The sequence below is a fragment of the Mesitornis unicolor genome, unplaced genomic scaffold, assembly GCF_000695765.1.
Source record: "Mesitornis unicolor isolate BGI_N332 unplaced genomic scaffold, ASM69576v1 scaffold2655, whole genome shotgun sequence".
Taxonomy (NCBI): Eukaryota; Metazoa; Chordata; class Aves; order Mesitornithiformes; family Mesitornithidae; genus Mesitornis; species Mesitornis unicolor.
In genome coordinates, this window is record NW_010187327.1 from 50,147 (window position 1) to 76,918 (window position 26,772).

General features: G+C 38.5%; 2 protein-coding genes across 2 annotated transcripts in view; one reads left to right on the top strand and one right to left on the bottom strand.

The window, feature by feature from the left end:
- Nucleotides 1-2,015: 2,015 nt before the first annotated feature.
- On the top strand, nt 2,016-20,186 carry OC90 (otoconin 90). The gene is made up of 14 exons (XM_010185390.1): nt 2,016-2,061; nt 4,390-4,455; nt 4,668-4,727; nt 5,002-5,176; nt 8,581-8,693; nt 10,066-10,194; nt 12,520-12,576; nt 15,111-15,161; nt 15,481-15,537; nt 17,414-17,563; nt 17,927-18,025; nt 18,388-18,562; nt 19,290-19,396; nt 19,876-20,186. The coding sequence occupies exons 1-14, from the start codon at nt 2,016-2,018 to the stop codon at nt 20,184-20,186; spliced, it is 1,596 nt and encodes a 531-aa protein (XP_010183692.1).
- A 6,293-nt stretch (nt 20,187-26,479) lies between these two features.
- Nucleotides 26,480-26,772, bottom strand: part of EFR3A (EFR3 homolog A (S. cerevisiae)) — a gene marked incomplete at its 5' end in the record, with an annotated part of 38,772 nt that continues 38,479 nt past the window's right edge. Inside the window, one exon of the mRNA XM_010185393.1 lies at nt 26,480-26,659. Coding sequence (XP_010183695.1) covers nt 26,554-26,659 — 106 coding nt within the window. The remainder of the gene's footprint in view (nt 26,660-26,772) is intronic.

The following is a 26,772-nucleotide window of genomic DNA, read 5'->3' on the forward strand; positions in this document are numbered from 1 at the left end:
TGTTTTCGGCAAAAAGCTGAAAAAGATAAGAACTTATTTGAGCACAGAATCATGAGGCTGCCTGAAAGATGGCAAAAGGTAATTGAACAAAATGGACAATATATTGTTTAATACATTTTTTGTTTCCCATGAAAACTTCACCTTTCATTTACCCAGAAAAAAAAGCAATGATATTTTCGCCAACTCAGTAATTCACAGGGCCTTGGAGAAACTAAGCCTTTTATTCATGTAAGTATTTTTACGGTTCCTGATGTGTAAGGCTTCTTCTTCTCCATGCTAAAACTCAGTGGAGAGTTTGCTTTTTTTGATGGCATCTTTGAAGGGCAGCTGTGTCTGACCCTGGCAGAAAGCACACCTTCCCAATGGGGAGAAGCATTCCCAAAGCTCAGTGACTCAACCTTCCCCTGGATTTCACTCAGCTTTGGATGAGAGCCACCATGGATCGACAAGAGCAGACTTCTCAACCCTGAAGCATGCCAGTGTTTAAAGCTGTATAAATTTTCACTCATCTTTCATCACTGAACACTACCTCTTGCTAAGCTATTAAAGTCATATTCACATGCCTCAGAGATTTTGTGAGTGATTAATAACAATGAGATGATTGTTATTTAATTACAGCCAAGAGTATTAGGGAAAGTTACCATACGGTGAATGCACCTGCAGAACAGACTTGTAAGTATAGAGCCTTTACATGGCTGGAGCTATATTACTAAAATACACTGTGGACATAATGACTCTAAGGAATCTCATGGAAGGATTAATTAATAAATGTTGAAGCGGGTTTGATAAAGGAAGTGATCACATGGGTGAGGTGTATATCTATGTGGGTATAAATAACTTAGTACTGACTTTGCTGAAATCCATTTGTCCTCCATCCAACTGCTTTCGAATAATATCCCTCAAGGTAAGCCTTTTCTAGATGTACTCTATAATACAGGAATCAGGAAGAAAACAATGTAGAATAAGCTATCTGGGGCTTTAGACTAAAGTGTAGGTAAGAGATTTGGGATAGTAGACTACACATATCCAGAGTTGTAGCTTTATAAGCTCACTTTCTGATTAAATATTATGAGATTTTTAAATAGAAATGAATGTGATATTTGACTTTATACCTAAGGAAGCAGATAAGCAACAGTAGATACATATTTGAAAACTGATTAATAAATGTTCGTTTATTTGGCTGTAAAAAACTCCATGCCTGACTGACTTAGAAAATCATTCTAAATTTAGGGTAAACTGTGATTGTAGTTCAAAACCAATCTATTATCTGTCATTTTATGAATACTAGTCCAAGGCTCTTAGCTTCAGAAGAATTCTTTATACACATTTCTGTAAGGACAAGCACACCTAGAACTTGAAGATCTCCAAACAACATAGTGTTTATGGTTAGGAAAACATATGATACATTAGGTCAGTCTCAACATAGATTAGAGTAAATGTTTGACCACAAACTGGGAGAGATTTTCTGTGATGTGTAGCAAACAATTATAATGGATCGCAGATTAACTGGGTTCAATGGAAGTAATCTCAGAATGTCTCTTCATTTACACAGCTTTTCAAAATATCTGCATTTAAATGTAATGTTAAGAATTATTTAAACATCATCACATTAGATCAAGTAAGCTGTGAAAACTGTTTGCAGAACAAAAGAAATTTCAGGTACCCCATTTTTTTGATAAATGGACTTTCTCTGTCTGTGGTGCTTTGACAGAGCCTGTTGACTCATCTAAAGCAATACCAAAATAAATATTATTAGTCGGGTTTAAAGATGGCATTGATAAAATTTGGAGCATATATAGGGCTTATATTTGCTGTAGTATGTGTGCTTACCATAAAGGTGAAAGCTGCATTGCATCAAGAAGTAATATGGCTGGGCTACAAAAAAATATTTTCTAATCTCACATCTTCCCACTCTCAGACTCAAGAGATAACTTTCTGCCTAATATTTTACTTAACTCACCAGGCACATCAGTCTGCTGTATGACTTTTTCTTGTCTTTGGATTAAACAAAAAAAATGATTCGAATTCTGCTGGTGTCTATGTCAATGGTCTTGTATAGTGGTAAGTGGCCATGCATTTTTAGTATTATTTGACATTTATTCCTAAATACTATTTTAAGTATGTATATTTGGAAACAATCCCTTAGGAGCTCACCTTCTGTCTACTCCAACCTACTTGTTCAAGACTCAAACTATGGAGTAGTTATAAAACATTTTTCTCATGACTTTTAGTGAAGCTGGAAAAAAAAAATTGCAACTTCCCTTCTGCTAGCATTTGGTCATTATTAAAGGCCTTTAAATTCAAAAAAGTCACAAATTACATATAAAGAGATTCTGTTCATTAAATACATGTCTATTGTCTAAATTCTCCAAACCATTCATTGCATCCTGAAATATAATTCATGTTCAGTTAAAGCTCCTCTTTCAATTTTTGCTTTGAATAGGGTTTTTTTCTTCATATAACTCTAGAATTTATTGTCATGGGTGAATGAGCTTCCTAGTGACAGGCATGGGCAAACATTTCAAATATCTGCTGCTCCGTAGGAATGTCACTGAGAGCAGCAATGTGCAGCAGAAGTGTCAGACTCTCAGAAGGTTTAAAACCATTTCTAGTCGCTACATGAGGTTATTTCTAAAATGAAAAGAAAGCTCAGCACTTTGACATAGACAAAATCTTCAGTGACCTACTCTAACTTCACCAGTTTCCTCTTTCTAAGGGGCTGCATACATTAGAAGTCAGTAAAAAAAAAGGTATAACATAAAATGTATCGGAAAAATATATTAATTAAGCTGAACTTTAAAAATTCTACTGTATGAATAGAAATCAGTAAGAATACTGGCATTTCTCACAGCAGAATGCCAAATACCTACACCATTTATTCATAAAAAATAAATGTGTATTTAGTCTCCAGATGTAAAGGGGACTATATGTATTAATAATAACAAAGACTCTCAGAAATATCTTGACACTCAGAATGTTTGAAAGAGATTTCCCCCCATACCTCAAAAGGCTGTATCAAAGTTTTTGGATTCTTTTCCCACAGCTAAGCACAATCTGAGGACAAAGATTTAAAATGTTACCATTTTTAGTTTTGGAGAGGATTACTGATTTGCATTTATGTGGGATCTGTTCTGCTGATGTCTCCTTTATTGCTGAAGCAAGTATCTGCATGAGCTAGCACCTTTGTGAGGAGTTAATGTGATTTACCTTGAATAAATCAAATTGGTTGGGTTTGCTGCACCCTGTCTTTTCCTGGCACAATCAAGGTTTCTGCTCCCTGAGGATTATGACAACTGCGTCAGTGCCATGTAGTATGACATTTTAATTAGCTATGATTGCAAAAAAACAGCTGGAGGTGCACCGACTTTTTTTTTAATGGGCTTTTTTTAGATAACACTTTAGAAAAGCATTGTCAGAGTAGCAATGCCACAGACACAGTCCAGAAACATTTTTACATGTATCTGAATGTTGAAAGAAATTCTTTGGATGAGGCATGCAGTTGGATAGCACAAGAGCTGATGTCTCCTCAGGACGTGTGAGAAGTCATTTAGCAGGTTTTAGAGCTTGAGAAGCTGACCTCACCAGGATCTTCTGAGGTTGAAAGGACTGATTTTTTTAGTTCAGTCTTTCACTGGTGACCAACGTAGGAACATTAGCCCCAAAAGACATGATAGCAAAATAAGAAAAGATAATAATTCATCCAGAAAGTATAGATTGATTTGTCTCTCCCCTCACAATGAAAAAAATATATAATTATGTTTGTTGAGAAGAACTAAGTGTAATTGGAGAATGCTGGAGCAATCACAACTTCCAGTGGTTCTGCAACATGGCCTTATCAATTCTCTTCTCTGTCTCATTTCAATTCAACAGGAATTTCACGTTTTCCAAAATTTTGCTGAAAGGACTAAATGACCAATGGTTATTCGTCAACAGACACTTGAGTTTGAGCCATGGCATTATGCAATGTTTCAAAACCTGGAGTAACATTTGAGGAACCAGTAGAAACATTTGGGAAATACAAGTACTTGGGCAACTAAAGCAGTTTTATACAATTCTACAAGTTTATCTTAATAAGTGCTTCTGTTCAGAAGAGCACGGGAATACAAGGCTTAGCACACTCTCACTAGAAATAACTAAGTTTAACAGAGAACAGATTTTATTTATTTTTTTTTTCATTTTAAGCCATTGTGATTTACCAGCATGTTTCTGGGATTTCTTGGGTGCTTTTAGAGCTAAGCTAATGTTTTAATGGCTTTGATAAACCAGCTGGCTAGTGTAGAAAAGTACTGAAAATGCTTGTAGTGAATGTGTCAAAATGGATTGCATGTTGTTGTGATGGTTTTTTTCCATTTGTTCCCTTTTTCTTCTCAAATCTGTTTGCTGATGTAGGTGGCCAAGAATTGGAGCCACCAGAATTTCTGCCAGAGCTTCTTAACACACCGGCAAGAGTACTGTGTAAGGATGGTTTAAGTTTTACTTTCTACAATATCGCATGGCGGTGGGGAATCGCTGTTATTCCAGAAGCATTGCAGAGAAGCGTGCACTTGGCAAAATCCTAGCAACGCTTATCTCAAGATGGTTTAACAACCAAAGCAAGTCCAGGGCACTCCGGGGACAGTTCTTGCCACCTAATTTTTTAAAAGAAGTGTATCTTTTTTTCCATTTAGACAATGCCACATTATTCAATGGAGTCTTTCAAAACGTTGAAAGTGTTGCATTATTTTTTGGTAAGTATGTCTTCCAGTTGCACTTGAGCACTGAATTGAAATCCCATGGGCTTTGCTTTTATGTATACTGAAAAGGAACAGGGATTTTTGAGTCTGTAGGTTTCCCTGGAGACTACCTTAATACTGAATACTGCTAAATGTCAAGCATTGCTCGATGCCACTGTGTTACTGCCTTGTTTAAGCTCTGCATTCAGGTGAATGTCACCCATGTGTGACCCATGCCTGGTAAATCCTCTTAGGTTTAACATGCATTTTATGGCTGTTTTCTTTCCAGACTGCCTGGGCTCTCATTTCACCTGGTTACAGTCCATCTTCACAAACTTTCCTGCCCTCCTCAACTTTGTGAACAAAATGAAGTGTGCTACTGGGTTTTGTCCCAGGGATTTTGAAGACTATGGTTGCTCTTGCCGGTTTGAGATGGAAGGGCTCCCTGTGGATGAAGCCGATGAGTAAGTCTTATCCATGAGACATCCTCTTCTGCCCTGACTGGCTGTCAATAGCCTCATGCTCTGATGACTTGAAGCATAACTCTTGCCTAAATGATTTAAGGACAGTTGTAAAAAATTGGAAGGTGTATTCAGAGGGTAAATAAGTCCAATACCACGTATCTTTTGAATCCAGTCGTCACTTAGTTGCAACCAAAATATCTGATATGACCTACAAAAGATAACTTCAGCTCTGGCTTGTGAGCCCTCTTCTGTGCTATTCCTACCTGCTGGTGAAAAATATCTCCTTGCTGGGCCAACAGCCAGTACCAGTTGCCTTACAGCATGGCTTGAAAATAGATGTAGTCAAGGTGGGCATAATCTACAGCATGCAATGGTCCACCTGCTTCTTTTTAATCATAGCTCAGAGTCTCTATTTCTCCACATTTCAGTGTGGAGAAATACTCCCATCCTACAGTTAAAAGCAGAGTCCCCCCGCACCTGCATATAATTCCACCAGTTCAAGTCTGGTGGCACAGCTGGTTTAAACTGGATGCAGAGTGGTCACCAATGCAATAGAATAAGTAAACATCATACCCATCTCCTTGACATATATTACCCAAAAGTCTCTAAATCATTTGTGAACAAAACCACATTCATTTCTTTGTATGGGGAAATTCTGTCTCACAAATTGATGCCAAAAACTACAGGGCCTGTTAATAAGGTGAGTGGGAGAACTTTGATCTGAGCAGCTTGGTGGGTTTACAGTCTTACCAAACTGTTGGTATTGACAGCTGTGTAAAGCACCAGCAGTGTAAGCTCATAGAGGCCTAAAATGAAAATGTTGGCATCTGAGGGAAATTTAAGCATTAGTAGAATCAGGTCACACCTAAGTATGACGTCAAGTGGAAGTTAGGAGCTTAAGTAGATCTTGAATATCTGTGTACATGCTGAGGTCATAAGACACTTGGGCATTCAGGCACAGAGAAGGACAAAGTAGCTCGATGGCTTTGCCCAGTACCATGCACCAGGAACAAGCTCATTCAACCTCCAGTCTGTGCTTCAGAGGGACACAGCTCCAAACCCTGACTTTGCTAGAGACAAAAAATGTAATCTCGGGGGAGGACAATCAAATGGCTGTTTACTTGTGTCAGCAAGAGGTGGAAAATGAAAGAGCATCAAGATTCATCCATGTCTAAATAGAAAGAACTTTTTCCAACAGTGTAATATAAAGTATTAATTCCCTGAGTGAAGACAGCAATGGATCAGAAATGGCTAATGCCTATAGATAGGTGGAAATTAATCCATCCAGTTTCCAGCATGGGATGGCTGGGAAAATGAAGATCTAACCCTGCTGGTGGAAAATAAAAAAAAGCCACGGCACTTCTAATGAAAGGTTTTCTGAACAATCGTGATGACATGCTGAAATGAGAGCTCTGGTCAGTTCAATGGATTGATACATGAAGAGCTGAGCACCTGGGCTTTCATTTCATTCAGCTTCGTTTTAACATAAAGCAGCATAAATACAGAAACAGCAGAACGATCTATCAGCAGTTTCGTCCTGAGAAAAGGCCACAGAGTCACTTTGTGTTTACAAATTGCTTAGCAGTCCCGCGGTGAGGTTTTCTGAGCAGCCTCACTGCAGTTTGCAGGAAACGAGGACCGATTATTGTTTGGACACTGACCCAGATATGGCCTTAGTCCAAGAGAGCCTCCAAACAGATGGCTGCTATGTGTCTTTCTCAGACACTGTTCCCACAGTGCTGCAGTGTTTTCACTAACTTTATTTCTTAGAAACTAGTTTTGCAAACCTGATTTTGTCACTGTCATTTCTGTTCCATAAAAGAGGGCTGAAGATCTCACTGTAGGTTTTAAAGGCATTGGGAAATGTCTGTCCATAAGCCCAACCTTGTCCCTCTTCCCAGAGCAGCTAATCATCACATCTAAATTAGGAGACTCCTAATTTAGGTAGACTCTAAATTAGTCTACCTCCATAGTCCATGGGACAAGAAAAGCATGTCCAGAGGACAATCCATGTCTTACAATACCCTGCTTGCAAAGGGAAGGCAAGTAAATTTTCTGATTAACAGTTGCATTAGGTGTTAATGTAGTTGTGATGCACTAAGCTAACAAAATCCGCAGGATGTTTGTATTACACTAATTATGTAGTTAAAGGAGCTTTCAGGTGCTGACACCTTGCTACATCTCCGGCAGACAGGAGTGGGTCTGGAGACATTTCATGACCTTTACATGTAAAACCCTGTTTCTGATGGAGCTTGCAAACTGCAGCCTCACCTCTTTGGAGCTTAAAGTCAGCTCCTTACATTGTGGATTGCAGGTTAATCCTTCCTGGTGGTTTTTTTAGGTGTTAACAGCTTTGAATTTAGCAGGGTACAGACCAATGGCAATTCAACAACAGACTCATGTTCTTGAGTCCATTTCTCTGAAATGAGGATATTTCAACCTAAATCTAACTGAGCCTCTGCTTAATTTATGTGACAATTTTATATGGTGTAAATGATGACTGAATGTTTTACTGGTGTTTTGTTTATAGCTGATATCAGCGCACACAGATGTAGCTATAATGTAGAAGTAGATGGCTTGCCTATTCAGAAACAGCTGAAGGGAAGGGGTGATTGATTAAAAGCTTGTTGCTTTATTTGGCTTTTCATTGCTATTTACAGCTAACATGGCCATGAAGGTGTTTGGGGTTTGCATGACAGCAGGGATGAAGGAAAATACGAGGTTTCTCACAGCTTTTGCTGTGTGGTGGTAGGAGACAGCTGCATTACTCTGGTGTGTGAAACATACCCATGGCCTCTTCCCTTGGCTAAGTGGTGCATTTTAATTCTGATAATTTCATGGAAGAGAAAGTACAAGAAACAGAGGATAACACTGCACACATCTAGACAGTCCCAATGAGACACAGGGATTCACAAGGTGCTTCAGGGACATTAAACCTCCATGAGTGCTGAGTCCTGTGTGGCTCTCCAAATCTGCAGTGAGAAAGGTTGTGGCAGGGCTGGGGCCAAGACTCCTAGAGCTGAGCTGTGGGGCACTGTCTGACAGTGAGCTAATAGTGCTCTGGATGGATATCTGGGGTCTGATAGCGGATTTGTCATTGAAACTGCCTGTAGAGTCCTTGTAAGAACCCAGGTACTGTGGTAGGAGAGAAATGTAAGCGTGGTCTTCCACAGCATGCAGACCTGCTCCCACCACTGAGGTCTGCATCCAGCTGTACTCATCCCATCAGACTGATTCAGGGAAAAACAGTACTGAGACTTTCTTGTGTCTAGGGACCACACCAAGGACCCCTTTTTCTCTTTTGGCATCTTTTGCATACTTGTGTAAGAGCGACACTGAAGCACTGCAGTCTGATCTTGAACTGAAGCTAAATCATGTAATCTTTGTGTTATTTCATTTTTAAGCTGTTGTTTCCAGCACCGCAAATGCTACGATGAAGCAATGGAGATGGAGTGCACATGGGACCCTTCGAAGATTTCTACAGATGTCAGCTGCTCTACTGAAAACCTGACGTGTGGTAAGATTCATCTATCACAAGAGCATGATACTGGAGCCTCACCATGCAGAGAAGTTCATTCTGCTCTGTCTACCAGAAGCCAAACACAAATTGAGCAGAAACCTCCTCCACATGTGGATTCTTGAGGGCTTAAGTGTTCTGCTCAGAGTGGAGTGGAAATAGGGATACATGGATGCATCAAAGCCCAATGAGGCAGGAAAATTGAAGTTAAATAACTCCCCTTGCTGAGTTTTCCCTGAATTTGCAGGACCACTAAGCATTGCTTGAGATATCTCCACACATCAGAAATGCAGAGCATACTGGGGAAAGACCTGAAAAATTGTTCCTTTCTGAGGCTTCAAGGCCTGATTTTCATATACTTTGAGAGATCAAATTCTTTCTTCAGAGGGTCGTGTACACTCCTCAGATACCACAGTACCCCCAACAAGGGCAGAGACCATGAAGTTACAATAGAAGCAACCCCATGCAATACTAACACAGTCCTGGCAAGTGTGGAGTGGAGCTCTCTAATGCCTAATCATTTTTAATACAAAATTTCTGCAAGTATTAACTCTCAGAAAAGATCATCTGCTAGAAAATGATTTGAGGATACCAGAAAAGAAGAGTAGAGTCCACAAACGTAAAGCTTGTTTAAGCAACAATTTGATCCAGTTTCCTTCTCTTGTTCCAAATGAAAACCATCTTTGTTCTTTTAGGCCAGTCTATGAAGATGCAAGTGCATTTTAAATATTAATAATTGTCTTCCAGCTCATCTCATACTTATAATCAGAAAATATTTTTGTTCAAACTAAAATAAAGGAAAAAGAAGATTAGTCCCTATAAAAAATATGAAACATAAGTGTGACAGCTACAAAAGGTCAATGTTTTTTTGAAACCCTGCGAGGCAGAAGATTTTGAAGTGGGAAAATACTATTTCCTGGGAAACTGTTTCATGTCCTTTATAAGGAACAAAACACATCTTATGTGAAAGGCTTGGCTTGTGGACTACCAATTCCTGAGGTTAGGAGGAGAACTTTAATGAGATTTGTGAAATGCCAAACTCAGTATCAGCTGGATTGTTTTCCATGGAAAAGCCAGAGGTAACAAAGTGCTCTGCTGCAATCCTCACCACTCTGCAGGACAAACCAGCACAGGTGCCCATGCCTGCAGTCGATTGCCAGCCGTACCAGGCTACGTTGGGTGGCCTTTCAAAAGAAAATACTGTGTTTTCTTTTGAAAACTATGAAATTGACTGTACGAGTTGAGTGGCTTTAGTGTGAAGAAGCACAGTATAAATAGGTTTTTGCTAATGAATATAGACACAAACCTTACAGAGAGGAAAAGCAGGAGGCAGAAAAAGATATTTCAGTAGTACCTTGTTTGGATTTTCCAGATTCTGGGGATCCCTGTGAACAGTTCCTCTGCAACTGCGACAAAGATGCCATTGAATGCTTTGTGAACGCACGCATTAACTCTTCCTTGAACAGGCTGGATGTCTCTTTCTGCCCATCTCCAGTTACAGGTAACATCCTCTCCCTCCTCCTCTTGCCTTTTTTTCTGCTGGCATCAATTTGACCCAACAAGAATGAAGCAGCAGCTGGATGGTGTCCTGCACTAAATCTGGCAGTCTATCCCATTCTCCATTTCGTGTGTCCTTTCCATTTACTGCTACTCGAGTGAATACCAAGAGAGAAGAAGGAGGTGGACTAATTGCCACCCTGGAGCAAGTCCAGGAGAGGTGACCAAGCTGGTGAGGGGGCTGATGAAAGAGGAGGAGTCTCAAGGGAGATCTCTTTTCCATCCTTAATACCTACTGGGGCATGTAGAGAAGATGGAGCCAAAGTCTTCCTGAAGGTGCACAGAGTCAGGACGGGAGGCAAGAGACAGAACCAAACCAGGAAAATTCCAGTTAGATATGAAAAATTTATTTGTTTTTTAGGAGGCTTTTGCCAGCCTGGATGATTGGGAAATATTTGGAGTGACTGTTACCTACTGAGGTCACCAGCAGAAAAAAACTGAAAATTTGCTAGCTCAAATCTCCCCTTAAATCCTGCAAAAAATAACTGGAAAGGCAAAAATAGATGTACCCTGCTCTGTTATTTGGTTTCGGTCTTGGGAGGAAAAATCCTCTCTAGAGATGAAGGGGATATTTATCTCCATTGTCATACACTGCTTTGTGCTCTGCAGCTGAAATTACAGCCTTGTAAGACTGAATACCTGTCCTGTGGGAATGGGGCTGGATTAAAAACTTAATTCGTATGGATTGCAACCGGAGTATGGCAGGGGGAGACCTTTGAACTCCCAGCTGAGACAGACATGAGGAAGCAGTGCTCAATGTTTTTCTAATCTCTTGGCTCATATTCCCACATCCCAGTGCTAAGCACAGATGCACACATCTATCTTGTGCTCTGGGTGCCTGCACCCCCTCACAAGTAGGGCAAGGGAGAATAAATTGCCACAGGAAAGTTAGCATCAAAGCCAGAAAATTGTTTTGTGTAAGCCAGTAATCTTTCACTGGGATCAGATGGCTCTCATATAAAGTATGGCAGTTCCAACACATTACAAATAAAGAGGGAATTGTTAGGTGTTAACAGGAAAATCATGCTGGTTTTACCACTGCTGATACAGAGATGTTCAATTTTAGCTCACTGAATAGCTCCACTAATTTTAGGCTCCTGATTATATTTCTTAATGGAAAAAAAATCCTTTGAATGAAACATTTTTATTTAGTGTTCACTCATGCTATTATCATTCTGTGTAGCTGTTCTGTCCAGGTCAGGCTTTGAAAAAAAAAAATCCTATCTGACTAATTTCTAGGAAAAGGATTTTGGTAGTCTTCATTACAGAGAAAAATGTGAATGAAATGGGGATATATTTGTCCAGACCTTTGCTTCAATACAAATAAATTCAGTGAACGCCTGATTTGTTGTAATATTCAGATTAATCAGTGAAAAATGCCCTTCTCACACTTTAGTCTAGAGAGAGCTTTCTTTTTTTCAGAAACAACCAGCAAGAGAGAGCTGACAACACTTCACATGGAGGGTATGTCCTCATCTCTGTGATTCTTTGGCTCTGCTATATATAATCAAGATAAATTTATACTCGGAAAAATAACACAAGTATTTTGGAATATATGAATTCCTTTCTGAGAAGCAAAGACAAGTTTTACAAGATGTCAGAATACGAAAGGAAGAGAAATAAACCCTAATAAACTAAAGCGCCATTTTTGTGACAAGCTTTTACACAGGCGCAGAGGAAAATCTCAGCCAAGTGACTCCTTTTTTGGAGACGGAATCCCACAGAGACCCCTGAATCTCATTTAGAAATAAGAAGAAACACACTAAAAGCATCTTTAAAATATTTTCAGATGGATCTTTTTCTATTTTGCATACACACTTAAGGTCCTGCTTCAGCAACATTTCTAGTCTAGTGTCTGGATTTAAATACATAAGATTTATGTTTAAATGTTTAATCCTTATCCTCATATTTTTACTAAAGGCCACATCTTTAAGTACCTGCTGAAATGGGCATTTAAAGAAAGCAAATTGCTAACCACTTTCTCTTGCTTAGGTAGAAACTATTTGTGATAGAGACTGAGGGCTTTTTTTTTTTTCCTTTTTAATCTGTACATCACTGAGTAGAATTTATTATCAGCAGTGAACAAACACTAAGGTAGGATTTTAATACTGTTACCATAATTATCAATAATTAGGTTTGTATTTGATATATTTATATCATATAATAACCCCATAAAAAAGCACAATAGTAATAATGTTTAGAAATAAGTTCTATTTTAATGAGCATCCTAAGCCATGACTCTGCAGTAAGGATGCTCTTATTTTTGCAGAGTTCCTTCATCGTGGGACTGACAAACCAAAATCTGCAACTGCATCCGTGGAGGAAGGTTTGCAACTTACAGTGCAAGCAGCGCTGTTTTCAGCTCCCAAAAGATGAAAGAATAGAATACAAGAATAAGCTGCTCGATTTCTTTCTGCCCTTGTAAAAAGACTGATAAAAAAGTAGACATAATGTTTTGGTGATTGAATTCCAGATTGAATGAGAAGGTGCAATTTTTCAATTTGGGCATGCAATGAGCTTACCCAGTGTTTATAGTAAGTTTTCCAAGGGCTGAGAATGAGCACAAAACCTGTTTGCCTCCAAACAGGCTTTTTTTTCCCTGGGAACACAGGTTTCAGCAGGCAAGCTGCTTGGCAGGGACATGCTGCGTGGGTGTCTATCACTGGACCCACAGCTCTTTGCATATTTGTTGTTTTTAAAGAGTTGTTTAATTCTACAAGATCAAGGAGTAGTGTGAGCAAAGATTGTGCATTGTTGTAAATGAACCAGCAGTTGCGTGGTCTATTTATTTGCTATGTAGAGATCCAGGTTGAGGTCCTTCTCACTCTGGTGCCTCCTGGGTGAGTTCCTAAACCACAAGACCAAGTGGTTTTTTGAGAATCTTTATTTTTTTCTGCTACAATCAATGTTTATCTCATTCAGGAATGTGTGCTTGCAAAACCTCATTGCTGCAATATAAGAAAACTGTTCTCTTTCTGCCTACGTGGTGTGCACTAGCACACACGAGGCCATGGACAGAAGTCATCCAAGGCCATCATCTAGGACAGTACATGTAGCTAGTGACAGGACAAGGAGTAATGGCCTCAGGTTGCACCAGGGGAGGTTTAGGTTGGATATTAGGAGGAATTTCTTTACCAAAAGGGTTGTCAAGCACTGGAACAGGCTGCCCTGGGAGGTGGTGGAGTCACCATCCCTGGAGGTGTTTAAAAAACGAGTAGATGTGCTTATGGCCTAGTGGTGGACTTAGTAGGGCTGGTTCGATGGTTGAACTTGATGATCTTAAAGGTTCTTTCCAACCAAAACCATTCTATGATTCTATGATTTTATGTATTAAGTAAGGGTCAAGTCATACAGTAGAGAAATAGAGAAGAAAACCAGTCTTGGACCATCCACTGCCAAATGTAGCTGATACGCTCTTGTAATGTGGCCCCACCACAAGCAAAGCCACACTGTCATGTGCAGAGACCTCATATCTGCCAAGCACACCAGTAACATGCACTGGATGGGTGCAGCCAAACTTTTGCTCAACTCGGAGAAACACAGCAGTTATTTTGTAGGAGTGGGGAGAGGTGGAATGTTGCTGGTTTTGAGAACTTAAGCACCCATTTTCAAACTCTATTGTGCTCCTCTGTGTTTCTCAAAGTGTGAATATGAAATAATGAAAAACCTTGTGGGAATTTTTTTCTTTATTTTTCCTTTTTTTTTTTTTAAGAAACAACACTTCAGACTTTAACAGGTTGGGTTTTGGGGTTTTTTGGGGGGTTTTAGTTGGTTGGTTGTGGTTTTTTTGTTTTTGTTTTTCTTAAAAAAGTGCCACATGCATAGATGAACCTATCTGAAAAGGCTTTTTGCCAAGTGTAAGTGCTGGCTGTTCCTTCTACCTCTCCTATATTATCAAGGTCATTTTTTTACCAGGTATTTCTTGTTCTCACATAAAATCAGCTCTAGTCTTGGTTTGTGTTTTTCTAGCTGCTTCTGAGAGGCTTGGTAATAGAAATCTGAGAACCTCTGAGGGATTGAGTGCACCTGTATTTGCACATCTGTAGCAATCTTTTACTTCCTGAAAAAAACAATTACTCATGGTCTCTAAAGGGGCATATTTCATCATAAGGCTCAAAATATTGCCGAGGGATAAAAACCTGTATAAGAATTTTAGAAAGCTGAAAATATATCACAGATAACATATCTAGTCAGACATTGGAGGAACTATTTGGATAACCATTTACCATTTAACTGGTTGACTCCCTATTTAAACCCAGAGCTTCACTATTGACAACCATGGGAACTGCATTAATCCAAAGCTAAGTATGACTCAGAAACTTGTTCAAAGGCGAAGACATCACAGCATCCTGATAACAGACAAAAAGATGCAGAGCTTATAACTTTTATAATATTATATGTTTAGAACTTACAGAAATGTACCTGATGATAAATGAAAATAAGTTTATCAGGTAAAGAAATAAATTAGAGTTTAGGGAAGTATTTAGGCTTGTAGCTACCCATCTGCACATGACTTTTGATGCAGGCAAACACAAGTTGTTCACGAGAAATGTGGCATCCTTCTGTGCACAACGGTGAGATTCTAGACCTAATTTTTTTAGAGTATTTGTCTGTCAAATGGATTTACTAATGAATTTGCTACTTCAGTCATACTTGCCTCTTTGTTAGCAATGAGATTATTTTATCTGTATCACTTTGTCTACAACACTCAATGAACTGCTGAGAAAAACAAGTAAATCTCTTTACATGAAATGCCTGGGTCTTCCAGCTTTGCTGAAAAAGCTCTTCTCAGCAGCTTGGCTTTTCATGAGTCTGTGATGGCAACTTGTGTTCCAAGTTTACATTTTCTGTCTTCAACAGTGGTATCTTTTGAGCCCAGTGAGATGCTCCTAGGGACTTCCAAAGCCAGAGGTAAGAGTCCAATGATTCTGTCACTGATGAACCAGGCACTCCTGACTCCAGGTGAAAATGGATTTTGATTTATGAAGCTCTGTGGTATCACAGGCAAAAACCTACAGCTGAGGATCTCTGGATAACACCTCTAGTTCTTCTGCTGACTTGCACATCCTGCAGCAAAGCACCCTGTTTCTCCTAATTACCTTCTTTATAAAACAAGGCTAATAGTGATGTTTGGTTAAGTTTTATTATGTTTTTAGTGAAATTCACTCCAGAAACGCTTTGCAGAAATACAGCAGGCAGGTCACTGCCACAATGCCTCTGTTTTTTACAGTTACCACAAGGGACCACCGAGGTACAGCTCCTGCTCCCCCTGCCCATGCAATACAAGGTCAGTGACTCTCAGCTTTCCTTTTCCTTTGGCTGACACAGCAATACCTCATCTAACAGCATCGCAGTTAAAAATCCATGCGTGGTGACGACAGGGCTGCTGGAGAATCAAATTTAGATCAGCGCCAGATAGCAGATACACAAACAATAAAACCGAGCTGAGAAGTATTAGCTGTTCACTGCCTCCAGCCACTCATTTGCACTCCTCATCCAAGTATTTGTGAAAACCTCTTCACATAAGGCTTTTTGATATAATGGCGTATCCTTTAAATTACATTCATAGCATCTGTAGCCAGAAGGGTTCATTTTGATTTTGCCTCCTTCTTTATTATATAGAATTTCATGGAATTTTTTTTCCCAGTCTAAAACCTGTTTCAGCTTTTGCAGTTGCTACTGTGTTGAGCGCAGCCACTCCAGGAGCTGCAGCCAGAAGTGGAGCACCTTGGTAGACTTGGAAGTTTTCAGTGGCCCCTTTTCTGCAGACTGAAATGCACCAGAAAAATGTCAAGGAACACTGACTATGGAGAGCTGAAAGCAGTGATTTTTTGACTCTGATTACACTGTCTGAACAGTATCCATGTCTCCCACTCCAAAACAGAAATTTGCCATTGCTGCACTAAGCACTGCTCAAAAATCACTAAATGTTCTCCTCCATTAACTTCAATGTATCAGAAAATGCTTGTTGTGTTGGAGGTCTGCATGGCTGCCACAAGATTATTTGTAATATCTATTCTTAGCTAAGTGCAGAATTCCCCAAACTCCAGTTTTATTTTCTATGTCTAGCAGGAATTGCTTTCATTTCAACACATCAGGGCCAGAAAACGTGCACCTTGATGAGCTACTAAAATTAGTGTGATGCTATTGATCCCTTTCTGCAACCTTTCATGGGCTTTGTTGGGTTCTTAGCAGTAATTTCATTTTTTTTTAATCTATTCTGTTATCCTCTGACAGGTTATTTTGAACACATACTAAAAGCAGAACATCAGAGGGACAAATTTAATGAATTTGAGTTTAATCCAATTAATAAGTTCAACCAAGGAATTCAAAAGGAAAGGCCTGAAAAATATGGAGACATGTTCACTAGGATTTTTGAAGTATTTTGTTTATGAAATGCCACATTTTTCATACAGACATTTAGAAAAAATGAAATCATTTTATTTCCATTTGATAACAGTGCTTTCATTTACAAGTTAGCCTATATAAGAAAGGATGAAAAATAAAGAAAAAATATGTTAAGTAATCCCCAAATTAAACAAAACGTTTCTACACAACAATAAAGCTTCAGATAATCTAAAAATAAATACCAATTAAACTTTTAGGATAAAGAATCTCCTTAAAATTCTGTTTCTATTCAACCTTAATGTATCTTCCCCTTGATATTCCCTTGTGGTTACAACACAGTAAATCATTCAGTTGTCCAGCTCTGCATCAGCCAGATAATTTTCTGCCTTCACTGATGTTGTTCTCGTTTTGGTACCCCCATGTGAACAGACACTTTTTTTAAAGCAATTTACTCAGAAAATGATATCTCATGACATCTCACCTGCACTTCTCTCAGTATGGCTGATTAACCAGCAGCCTGTATTATTTTCAGCAACAATTTTACCTCACTATGCAACATTTTTAAAAAAAATAATCACCAATTAAACTGGTCATATTTAACCAGCATCTTTTTTTCTGAAAGGCAAGATGTGAAGAAATGGCCAGTGTGGACACTCTTTGCTTTTCCAATTTTCATCTTGAATGTTTTTGTTCTCTGTGACCATCAATTCACACCAGTTCAGCCTGAGGATATTACTCTGACCAGTTATCTAAAATTAAAATCTTGCTGTTTATTTTCCATGTCTTCTTCTGCTTCCCTCTTTCTGCCTATTCAGAAGAGGGTGGATTTATGGAAGCTGTGGTGCCAGAGGAAGTGATAACCATCTCCCCGGCCTCATTGTCAGGTGATGTTAACTCAGTGCAAGTCAAAATTGTCCCCACTGAGAAGATTTTTGCAGTCACATCCTCAAGGACAAAAGGAAAAGGCAAGTGAAAAGTAAATTACACCTATTCTAATTTACAGCATTCCCCCATCCTGTTCATAGCTATCCGTGGATTCAGCATTTCTCATAGATATGTAGAATAACAGTATTTTCTCCCTAAATCTGAATAGATTACACTGAATACATGGTGCACAAAACTGACTGCACTGGAAGGGGCAGTTCACTGTCAAACACTGACCAGGGAACCTTAACTAACCTTTAATGAATTCTTCAAACTATGAATTAAGCAAATCTTAAAAGTCTGCCAATTGATTATGGTTCAGAATATGCACTTTTGGACACATTACTGAAAAAAAGAGTTTATTCTACCTTTGCAAGTCCAATCTCTGCATATTTCACCTCCAGAGACAAGCTCTGCCAGGGGTGTCCAGAGCACAGCTTCTTCTGGAATAGCTCTGGAAATGGTGGTGTCTGACACAGGACCCCATGAACCAGCAGGAAAAGGTAAATGAAGTTTTTTTTTCCAGTTATCTCTAAAGAAATATTCAGTTAACTCTATATTAAAAGATAGGTATATATTACATATAAAGATTATAGGTATATATTACTTATAAAGATTATAGGTATTCTGAACCAGTTACACAAGCACATATGTATCAGTATTTGTAATATTTAAATATTCCCTCCCCACACACTTAGGCTGTCTTGCTGAGCAGTATCATAAGAGCTACAGTTCATGGACTGGAGCAATAGCAAAATGTTGTCTTTAACAGTTTCTGATAGCTATGAAAATACTTCTGTCATCTCAAGAAAACCCCCAACCAGTGAAAGCATGATGTGCCAAATAACACTTTTTTGTCTTGCAGTATGTGAGCAGTTAACATTTCTGCAAGAGAGAGAAAATGGAAGAGGCAAGAGGGCGCTGCCCCAGCTAGGAGAAATGCTGTTCTGTTTAACTGAGCGATGCCCAGAGGAGTTTGAATCTTATGGTTGCTACTGTGGCCAAGAAGGAAGAGGTTTTCCTACTGATGCCCTGGACAGGTGCGGGCTCTTCTACAGTCTGCCATTCACCGTGGGTATCACTGGGGTGCCTATGGACCAACAAGGATCAGTATCTCTCTTGTTGGGCCTTGTATAGCTACACATCAGCAGTCAGGCCACATTTTGAAAAAAACAGTCCACTTAAATAAATAAACCACTAAACACTCTAATGTCACTAAGGCATTCTATTACTGCATCAAAGTTTTGGAGAGGACTTACTAACTCAATTAAAAGAAGAAAGGAGAAAGATGAGAAGCAAGTGCAGTATACAGCAGACATGATTTTCCTACGCTTGCACTACACGTGATCAAGTAGGCGAGACGAGGGCTGGCCAAGGCTCTGACAATTGTGGTACAGTTCTCAGATTTCCAGCCAACAATATTTGAACACTTGAGGACACTTGTCACAGCAGATTAGGTTGCAGTTACCATTGCAATTATGTGTCTTAAAATTAGAACAAAAAAAAGCCCTAAAAAACTATAGCACTGTAAAACATATGATATCAAGGGGATGAAGGAGGTAGTGAAAGTAGGAACAGGTATAGGAGAGGGCTAGGAGCAATTTGGGGTGCTTTTGTTCTTCTTTATGGAAAAGATTTTTCCATGATAAGAAAAGTAAAAATTCCAACTTTTAATGGGCATTAAAAATAAAGGTATAAAATAATTGCTAGCAGTCTGTGATGCAAAAAGAGTAACTATTTTTCATTTACATCTGCTGTTTATTTTAGGTGCTGCTTCTCTCATCATTGCTGTATGGAACAAGTTATGAAACTTGGATGTCATACAGAAAGAAGTTCGAGGTCTGAAGTTGTATGTTCTGATCACAAGCCAAAATGTAAGTGTGGGTCAGAGGAAATTTCTCATGTCCTGATAACAGTGTATTGAAGCATCACAGACTGAATGCCACCGAGCCTGTGAGCTGCTAGGGCTGAGCATGGAGGGAGGCAGAAAAATTTGGCTTACAAAATGTTAGCAATGCTTACTGTAAAATCATAATAAAATAATAATTATCACATCACTGTGTATGATGTGACCAGGTCAGTCTCAGAATACAACACTCAGACATTTTATGGTTGTAAACAGAAGACAGCTGTTGGTGTCCACATTCACAAATTTAGCTAAAGCCAGTTGGACCTTCAGCTGCCCAGCCCCTTGGTATCAGGCTTATATTTAGATGATTGAAGGTGAATTTGGAGACTGAATTTCAAGGTAGATATGAAAATTTTATTTTTAAAAGCTTACCTGCCCATGGCAAATTACACATTGACTAACGGTAACTGCTCCCAAGTATTAATTCTGAAACTTCTCTTTAAGGTATTGGTTGGAGCATATGTGAGAAACTGCTGTGTGCTTGTGATGAGGCAGCAGCTGAGTGCATGGCTGCTGCCTTCTTCAACGAAAGCCTGAAGTTTCCACACCAGCATGAGTGCAAAGAGGGGAAGGTCTCCTGCCAAAATGCCCCTTACGAAAGGCCTTCAATTGGCACAGAAACAGGCACCGGTATTTCCAGCTCCGAGGAGAGCAGTGAGGAGGAAGGTCCACCCCGGAGTGTACTGAGAAGAGCAAAGAGAGGGACACACCGTCCTGTTGGAAACTCCAAAAGCATCCAAGGTGAAGGCAGATAACCCACCACATTGTGCTTGAGAAACAGCATGGAGACTTCCAAAGTCAGCCATGGTGTACCTTACTCCTATCACTCTACACCCTGCCTTACACTTTCTAGCACACAAATGACGTAATCCTAGACTAGGTATTAAATTTTAAGCTGTATAATGCCTTACCATAGTGAAGTCGGCACTATGGACCACCTGTTTAGGTCAGATATTACCGTAAAGAATTATTTGACAGTATTCTGTATAATTTAATTTGATTTCTATGTGAAAACCGTTCTGATCAAAGACTGGTTTTTGTTAACTGTGTAGTTGGTTCAGAGTGGATCTTGCTGACCAGGGCTAAGTATTTCAGGTTTTTAATTAAACCAATCTGCAACGACTCCAACTCCCTTCGCAGACATTCTTCCTTTACTGAGCTTAGCAGCAAACACTCAAAAGAAAAGCTAAGGTAATTACATGAAAATGAGTTCCTTCTTCCCTTTCTATACAACTGTATTTTCAACCCATAGTTTCTGCTGGTCAATCAGAAGATGACAGTAAAATACATATTCCTTGCCCCAAAGCTGTGTACTATGCACGGTTATCTCCAGTTTTGAGAGATTTCAGGATGTTAAAGGGAAGAAATTTGAAGGTTCTGCTTCCTAGGATCAACTAAAACGAACATATTCTGAAGTATTTAATGAAGAGCTGAAATATTGCTTTTTACTGAACCCAAGTTTGCTTGCTTTTATGATTTTACAAATTCACCACTCAGAAATTAACAGGTTACTAGACAACAGCAGTACCAAAGGATATACACATCCTTTTACTTGATAGGGGCTAATTTAGACTATGCTTTGATCATAAAATAGTGCCACAAAAACAACCAAAAAGCATCAGTGAAAAAAAACCAACCTAGAACATGAAATCTTTTTCTCTAAGGGATGGCAGAGAGGATAGCTAAGTGATGTGAGAAATGCTATCTGCAGCCAACAGTTCCATTAACGTCAATGATTCCCCCCATCATGCTACACAGAAAGTACATACTTCAGTACTTACACAAAATGCTTCAAATCTGCAAAACGCCCATCTTTGTCCAGTCCTGAGGATGAAAACTGCATTACACTGATATGTTTGCTCATTTCAGAACTTTCCTTTGGAACTTTAATCAACTTTAATCATCAGTGATGAATAAAAAATTAAATTTCACAGCATTTATAAATAAAAATGATTATTAAAAGGTCAGATAGCTAATTAGCTGAAATGGGGAAAACTGGCCTTTAAACAAGTGAATTAAGTGCATTTCTGCCTAATAACAACACAAGCTCAATCCTGTGATTAAGGATAACAGTGCTGCTGCTCCAAAGCCTACATTTAAAATACACATCCCTTTCTGCTGATTATTAGAAACTAGTATTACATTCATGTTTATGCAAATAACGCAGAGATATGCTGAAAAACTCACTCAGAGATATCCTGAAGTTTCTGATTGTGCAGATAGAGGTGAATCATTTGAATTGATCAAGTACCAGAGAAATTACAATATGAATATGCTGTTATTCAGACAACATTGTCATTACTTCCTTTGGGTTTTTTTCCAGTATCTCCTATTTCAGGAAGGACTTGACACCAAAGTTCTGTAATTACTACCATATGAATTGCGTTGATAACGAGAAGTCTTAACTACTCCAGCTATAATTAGCTCTATTTATTCATTCTCAGAGATCGGTGTTAAAATAATAAAAAATAGATGAGCAGATCAAGATGAGACATTTAGCATAGCTCTTTTTCTTTGTTCCCTCATTCTCACAGCAACTTTACACTATATCTTCCAAGGAATTGGGGCATAGCTGGCCAAAAGCTACTTGTTTCCTCAAAGTGAACAACTGATCTATTAATTACTAATCTAAAAAATAACCTACTTCATTAGACACTAATTTACTTATTTCAACTTTTTATGCACGTATTATTTGCCTGAAAGCTGATAAAGTATTAAAGATGTGGGAACATGAGTTCATGAACTTGACGTAATTCAGGATGGCATGAACTCTGAGAGCCAGGACTGTTTAGGTGTGCAGGTCATCTTGATCACAGCATCACTAAAACTGTGAGCAATGAATAAGTCTTTCAAATAAAGGTAACACTGTGAAGAAGCAAAACCTTCCAGACAGAAACTCCCCCAGCACCCAGAAAGTGGCTCTTAACCTTCGGTCACCTTCGTTTTGCCACATAACTGCAGCAGCTGCCACTTTTGTGCTTCCTTGTGTGCTCTCATGTGGTAGGGTGACAGAATCTCTTATCCATGTCTGCACATTCTCTTTAGATGTCATTTAAAATAATCTCCTAAATATGGCTACCATTTTATCCCCAGATTCTTTTGAGGTATCCATCATAAAAATCTTGCTCAGACCAACGTGAGCAACAAAACAGTTCAATGACCACATATCTTAATAGGAGGTTCTCAGATCCATGAGAAATCATAGAAAGAAGACGCCTGCTCTCCAAGATTTCCTAAATATACAGAGTTTTAACATCTGCAAAAATTAGGAACATAGGAGCAAGGGAAAACAAGATGAGAATATAATCTTCTATATATTAGGCTATATCTCAGGTCACCTTGCACAAAATAGAAAAAAAGAACTGTTCTTGCCACTTCTCTCAGGGTGCACTACTAAAACCGTTTAATAAATGAACGCTACCAACAAAACAGAGTAACAAACAGGATAACACTCAGCCCCATCAGATGGCAGCACTGTTTGTAAAACACTACCTGTGGGTGAGTTGTACAGAGATCTTCACACACATTGACAACTTTATCCCTTGAAATTGAATCTTCAAACCCAATACGCCTCCTACCCAGGGAGGCAGGCCTGAAAAGCAGAGCTTATTTATGGTCTTGAAGCTCATTTGCTATTAAGAAATGATTTTTGTATTGTTGCATTCTCAACTTTTGCTAGTTTTGGAAATAGCAATGATTTAATCACAAAAATAGTAATAATGATAGTAAAAATAGTAATAATGACCTCATTAATGCTTATAAATTTGTAAAGGGCGAGTGTCAGGAGGAAGGAGCCAGGTTCTGCTCAGTGACAGCAAATGACAGGACAAGCGGCAATGGGTGCAAGCTGGAGCATAGGAGGTTCAACCTGAACACGAGGAAAAACTTCTTTACTGTGAGGGTGACAGAGCACTGGCCCAGGCTGCCCAGAGAGGTTGTGGAGTCTCCTTTTCTGGAGACATTCAGAACCTGCCTGGACGCGTTCCTGTGTGACCTGGTCTGGGTGATCCTGCTCTGGCAGGGGAGTTGGACTGGGTGAGCTTTCCAGGTCCCTTCCAACTCCAAATATTCTGTGATTCTGTGAAAAATAGTAGTTTAGTAATGTTGCAACGCTCTAACATTTGCAAAAATAAAAAAGAGTTCTCTAAAAGAAGGTCTAGTTTAAATGCCAAAAAATTACGCCATTAACATTTTAATTGTGAGCAGTAAAAATTAAGTGACACCTTAGAAAAGATTGATTTTAAATTCTGGTTTATTTTATTGCTTAAATATCAATTGCACAGTGTGTTCTTACATTTATTGAAACTGGTTCATTACGTACAGTACAGAATACATGACCATCAGAACAACAGACAAATTAGCCCTACTCTTGATTTTGGACAAGAGGCTATTTCTATCTCTTGAAATTAACAAGGATTTAATTTACTTTGAAGCGACCCACTACCAAAAGCTGCAATTTTTTCAAACTGACATAATGGGAAAGGGAACCAAAGCAGAAGCTGGAACACACTTAAACAGCTGGATACCAATTTATAAACATGGTGACAGCGCTCAATGTGTTGCAGATAACACACTATGCATGTGGAGCTTCCAAGTCCTGCAACTTGTCTCGAACATAAAGAGAGAAGTGAAAGAAAGCAGCTTTAAACCATACAACAGTATTCTTGATCCATTTGGCTTCATTCATTAGCTACATATAACAATAGCTACCAAAACAATACATTTTACAGTCACTCCCATCCCCCAGCTGTCTAGAAAGGTCAGAGTGAACCAATTATCAACTTACAGAACCAGTTATCGACTTACAGACTCCCTGAATTTCCAGAAAGGAAGAAATTAAATATCACGTGAACACAAAGTGTTACAAGCTCTTCATTCCCTGCACAATACCTGCACAACACCTGCATTTCCCAAACAAAGCTCAATTGAACATTGAAAACATGGAAATCTAGCATTAGCATAAATGAAAAATACTTCATCAAAAGAACAGAAAATGAAATGCTGATCTAGTTACTTTCACATGCTGCATTCATGCAACAGAATTCAATCACAGAAACAATCCTGTATTTACAGCACAGTCTCCATACTGCAAGAGTGCAAACAGAAGTACATTCTTTATTCTTAGATTCCTTATTTTATTTTTGTACAAAAGTGCACAGTGTTTTTCTTAAAAAAATGACAGAGTGGATAAGTGCTTTACATTGTAACCCTAGGTTAGATTTACTATTTAAAAAATGACACTCTTCATATAGGTCAAAAAGCTATTATGTCTTACCTTAAAAAAAAACAAACAGTGAAAACTAAAATTTAGAGTAACAACGAGTCCTATTTATGTGTAGACTGTGGTCTGATCAGGCTGACACGCTGCAGCAGTAAAAATCACAACGGAATGCTGTAGATAAGGGGCTGTTTCGTCATCCACTAACAGCTGTGATTGCACTGTTAAACTGAAAAGAAGGTCTCGATTACCTTTTGAGTTTTGCGAATGCTTTCTGAAAGTCTCAGCATGTTATCTCATAGGTTTAAGTAGCTGATATTTCTCCTATGTTCTCTCACATCAGGCTTTTTCAAGTAGGCCAGTAGAATACTGTACTACAGTTCAAAAAAACCTAAAAATCCGTTTTACGGTGGGTTTGTAAATGCTCAAAACAGTCAGCAAATGAGCTGGCCTGATAACCATTCAGATCTTTGAATTATGCAATCAGAGATTAATTAAGGTTGGGACTTCTGAAGTTCATCTAAACCAAGCTCCTGCTCAAAGCAGGGCTAACTGACATTGGATCTCTTTGTTCATGGCCTGATAAACTGGTGCCTGACTTAAATGTCCTACGTTTTTATAGATATTTGAGAAAATTCATTCATATTTGTGCTGCTTCAGCCAGATTTGCATAGATTAAGGGACTTCAAACTTATTATTCCTGGCATCAACGAAAGTTTGTTTTCCTTTTTGCCTACAGAATTTAGTGAGTCATAAAGACAGCCTTGACAATTATCACCAATAGCTCAGTGATTTACTATATCCGTTTTCCTTTATTTACATTGGAATAGTACACTCAGATACATAAACCTATGAAAGTTACCATATTTTCTAGAAAGGTTTGAGAATGAAACAAAAATGAACACAGAGATGCATCTCTAAAAATGCTTTTGCTTGAAAACATAAGTAATAAATTCTTGGTCTTTAAATTTTTTCATCCAGTTTTCTTTCAATTTCTAAAATATTAAAAAGCAGTAATAAACTAGCTCATACAATATATTTGTAATTTCTGTATTTGTGATTTAAAATGCCCTTAGTTTATTTTCTGCTATACTAAATATATCTTTTGTGTATTTATAGTAAAGCAGACAGTAAAATACTACTGCATTTTCAAAAGTACAGTCTGTAAACCATACACCTTAAGACATGAAAAATATTGCACAGTGCTTCAAGAGAAGATTTCTCCTCTCTTATGCAAAGCAGTTAACTTTTAGCACGAAACACAGGACATATACTGGGTGTAGATATCTAAAAAGCATGTTATATGATGCATCAAAAAATACTTAACAAGTGTCCATTAATTCCTTTGCTGTACTTGAGCACATGTAAGGTATTTGTAATTTTCCATATGTTCCAAAATAAACAAGTTGGCTAGCTATGACAGCATGAACAAAAGGGAGCTAAGGTAGCGCTCCACTGCTTACATTTATTAAGATGAAGCAAGCCAAAAGCATTCTATTTAGATATAGAATTCAGGTGGAGAAAACAAACAAACAAACAAACAAAGCTTTAACAAGTTCTTCAGTTACAATCCCTCAAATGAAAGGAATTCACAGAAATACAAATTTCTAATGTAACTGAAATACTCATCTATATTGCAAGACGAGTTTTAAAGATGACTTTTACATGCATGCAAATATGAAAGTGAAGAAACATGATATATGAGAAACTTAACTTCAAATATATTACAGAAGAAAACAAGTCAGGACAGTCTCATGAATTTGGCTAGAGTAATCTGTATTTGGCTCATATTCATCATTATTTTAAAGTCAGTTTATTGAGATAAACAATAAAATCTGAAAACTCATCTTGTTCTTTCTACTGTACTCTACTCTAAATAATGTCCAGCAGACTTCAGAAGACACTTAATACACACAAAGATCCGGAAACTTCATCTCGTAGACTGGGACAGACTGGTAATGAGCATGTCCAGCAGTAATGGTCATCGTTCCTGAGGGGCTAGGTGGAGGACTGCGTGAGAACAATCAATATACACAATTTATTATTATATAGACTGCTTTCTTTTTCATAACTTGATATAAGAATAGCTGTGAAACAAGAGTAAACTACCTCCCCTTCCCCTC

Excerpts from the sequence above, each read along its gene's own strand:
- OC90 (XM_010185390.1), top strand. The coding sequence starts at position 2,016 with ATGATTCGAATTCTGCTGGTGTCTATGTCAATGGTCTTGTATAGTG. Across the intron at positions 10,195-12,519 it reads CTGCCCATCTCCAGTTACAG|AGTTCCTTCATCGTGGGACT; the intron begins GTAACATCCTCT and ends TTATTTTTGCAG. Across the intron at positions 18,563-19,289 it reads CCTACTGATGCCCTGGACAG|GTGCTGCTTCTCTCATCATT; the intron begins GTGCGGGCTCTT and ends TGTTTATTTTAG.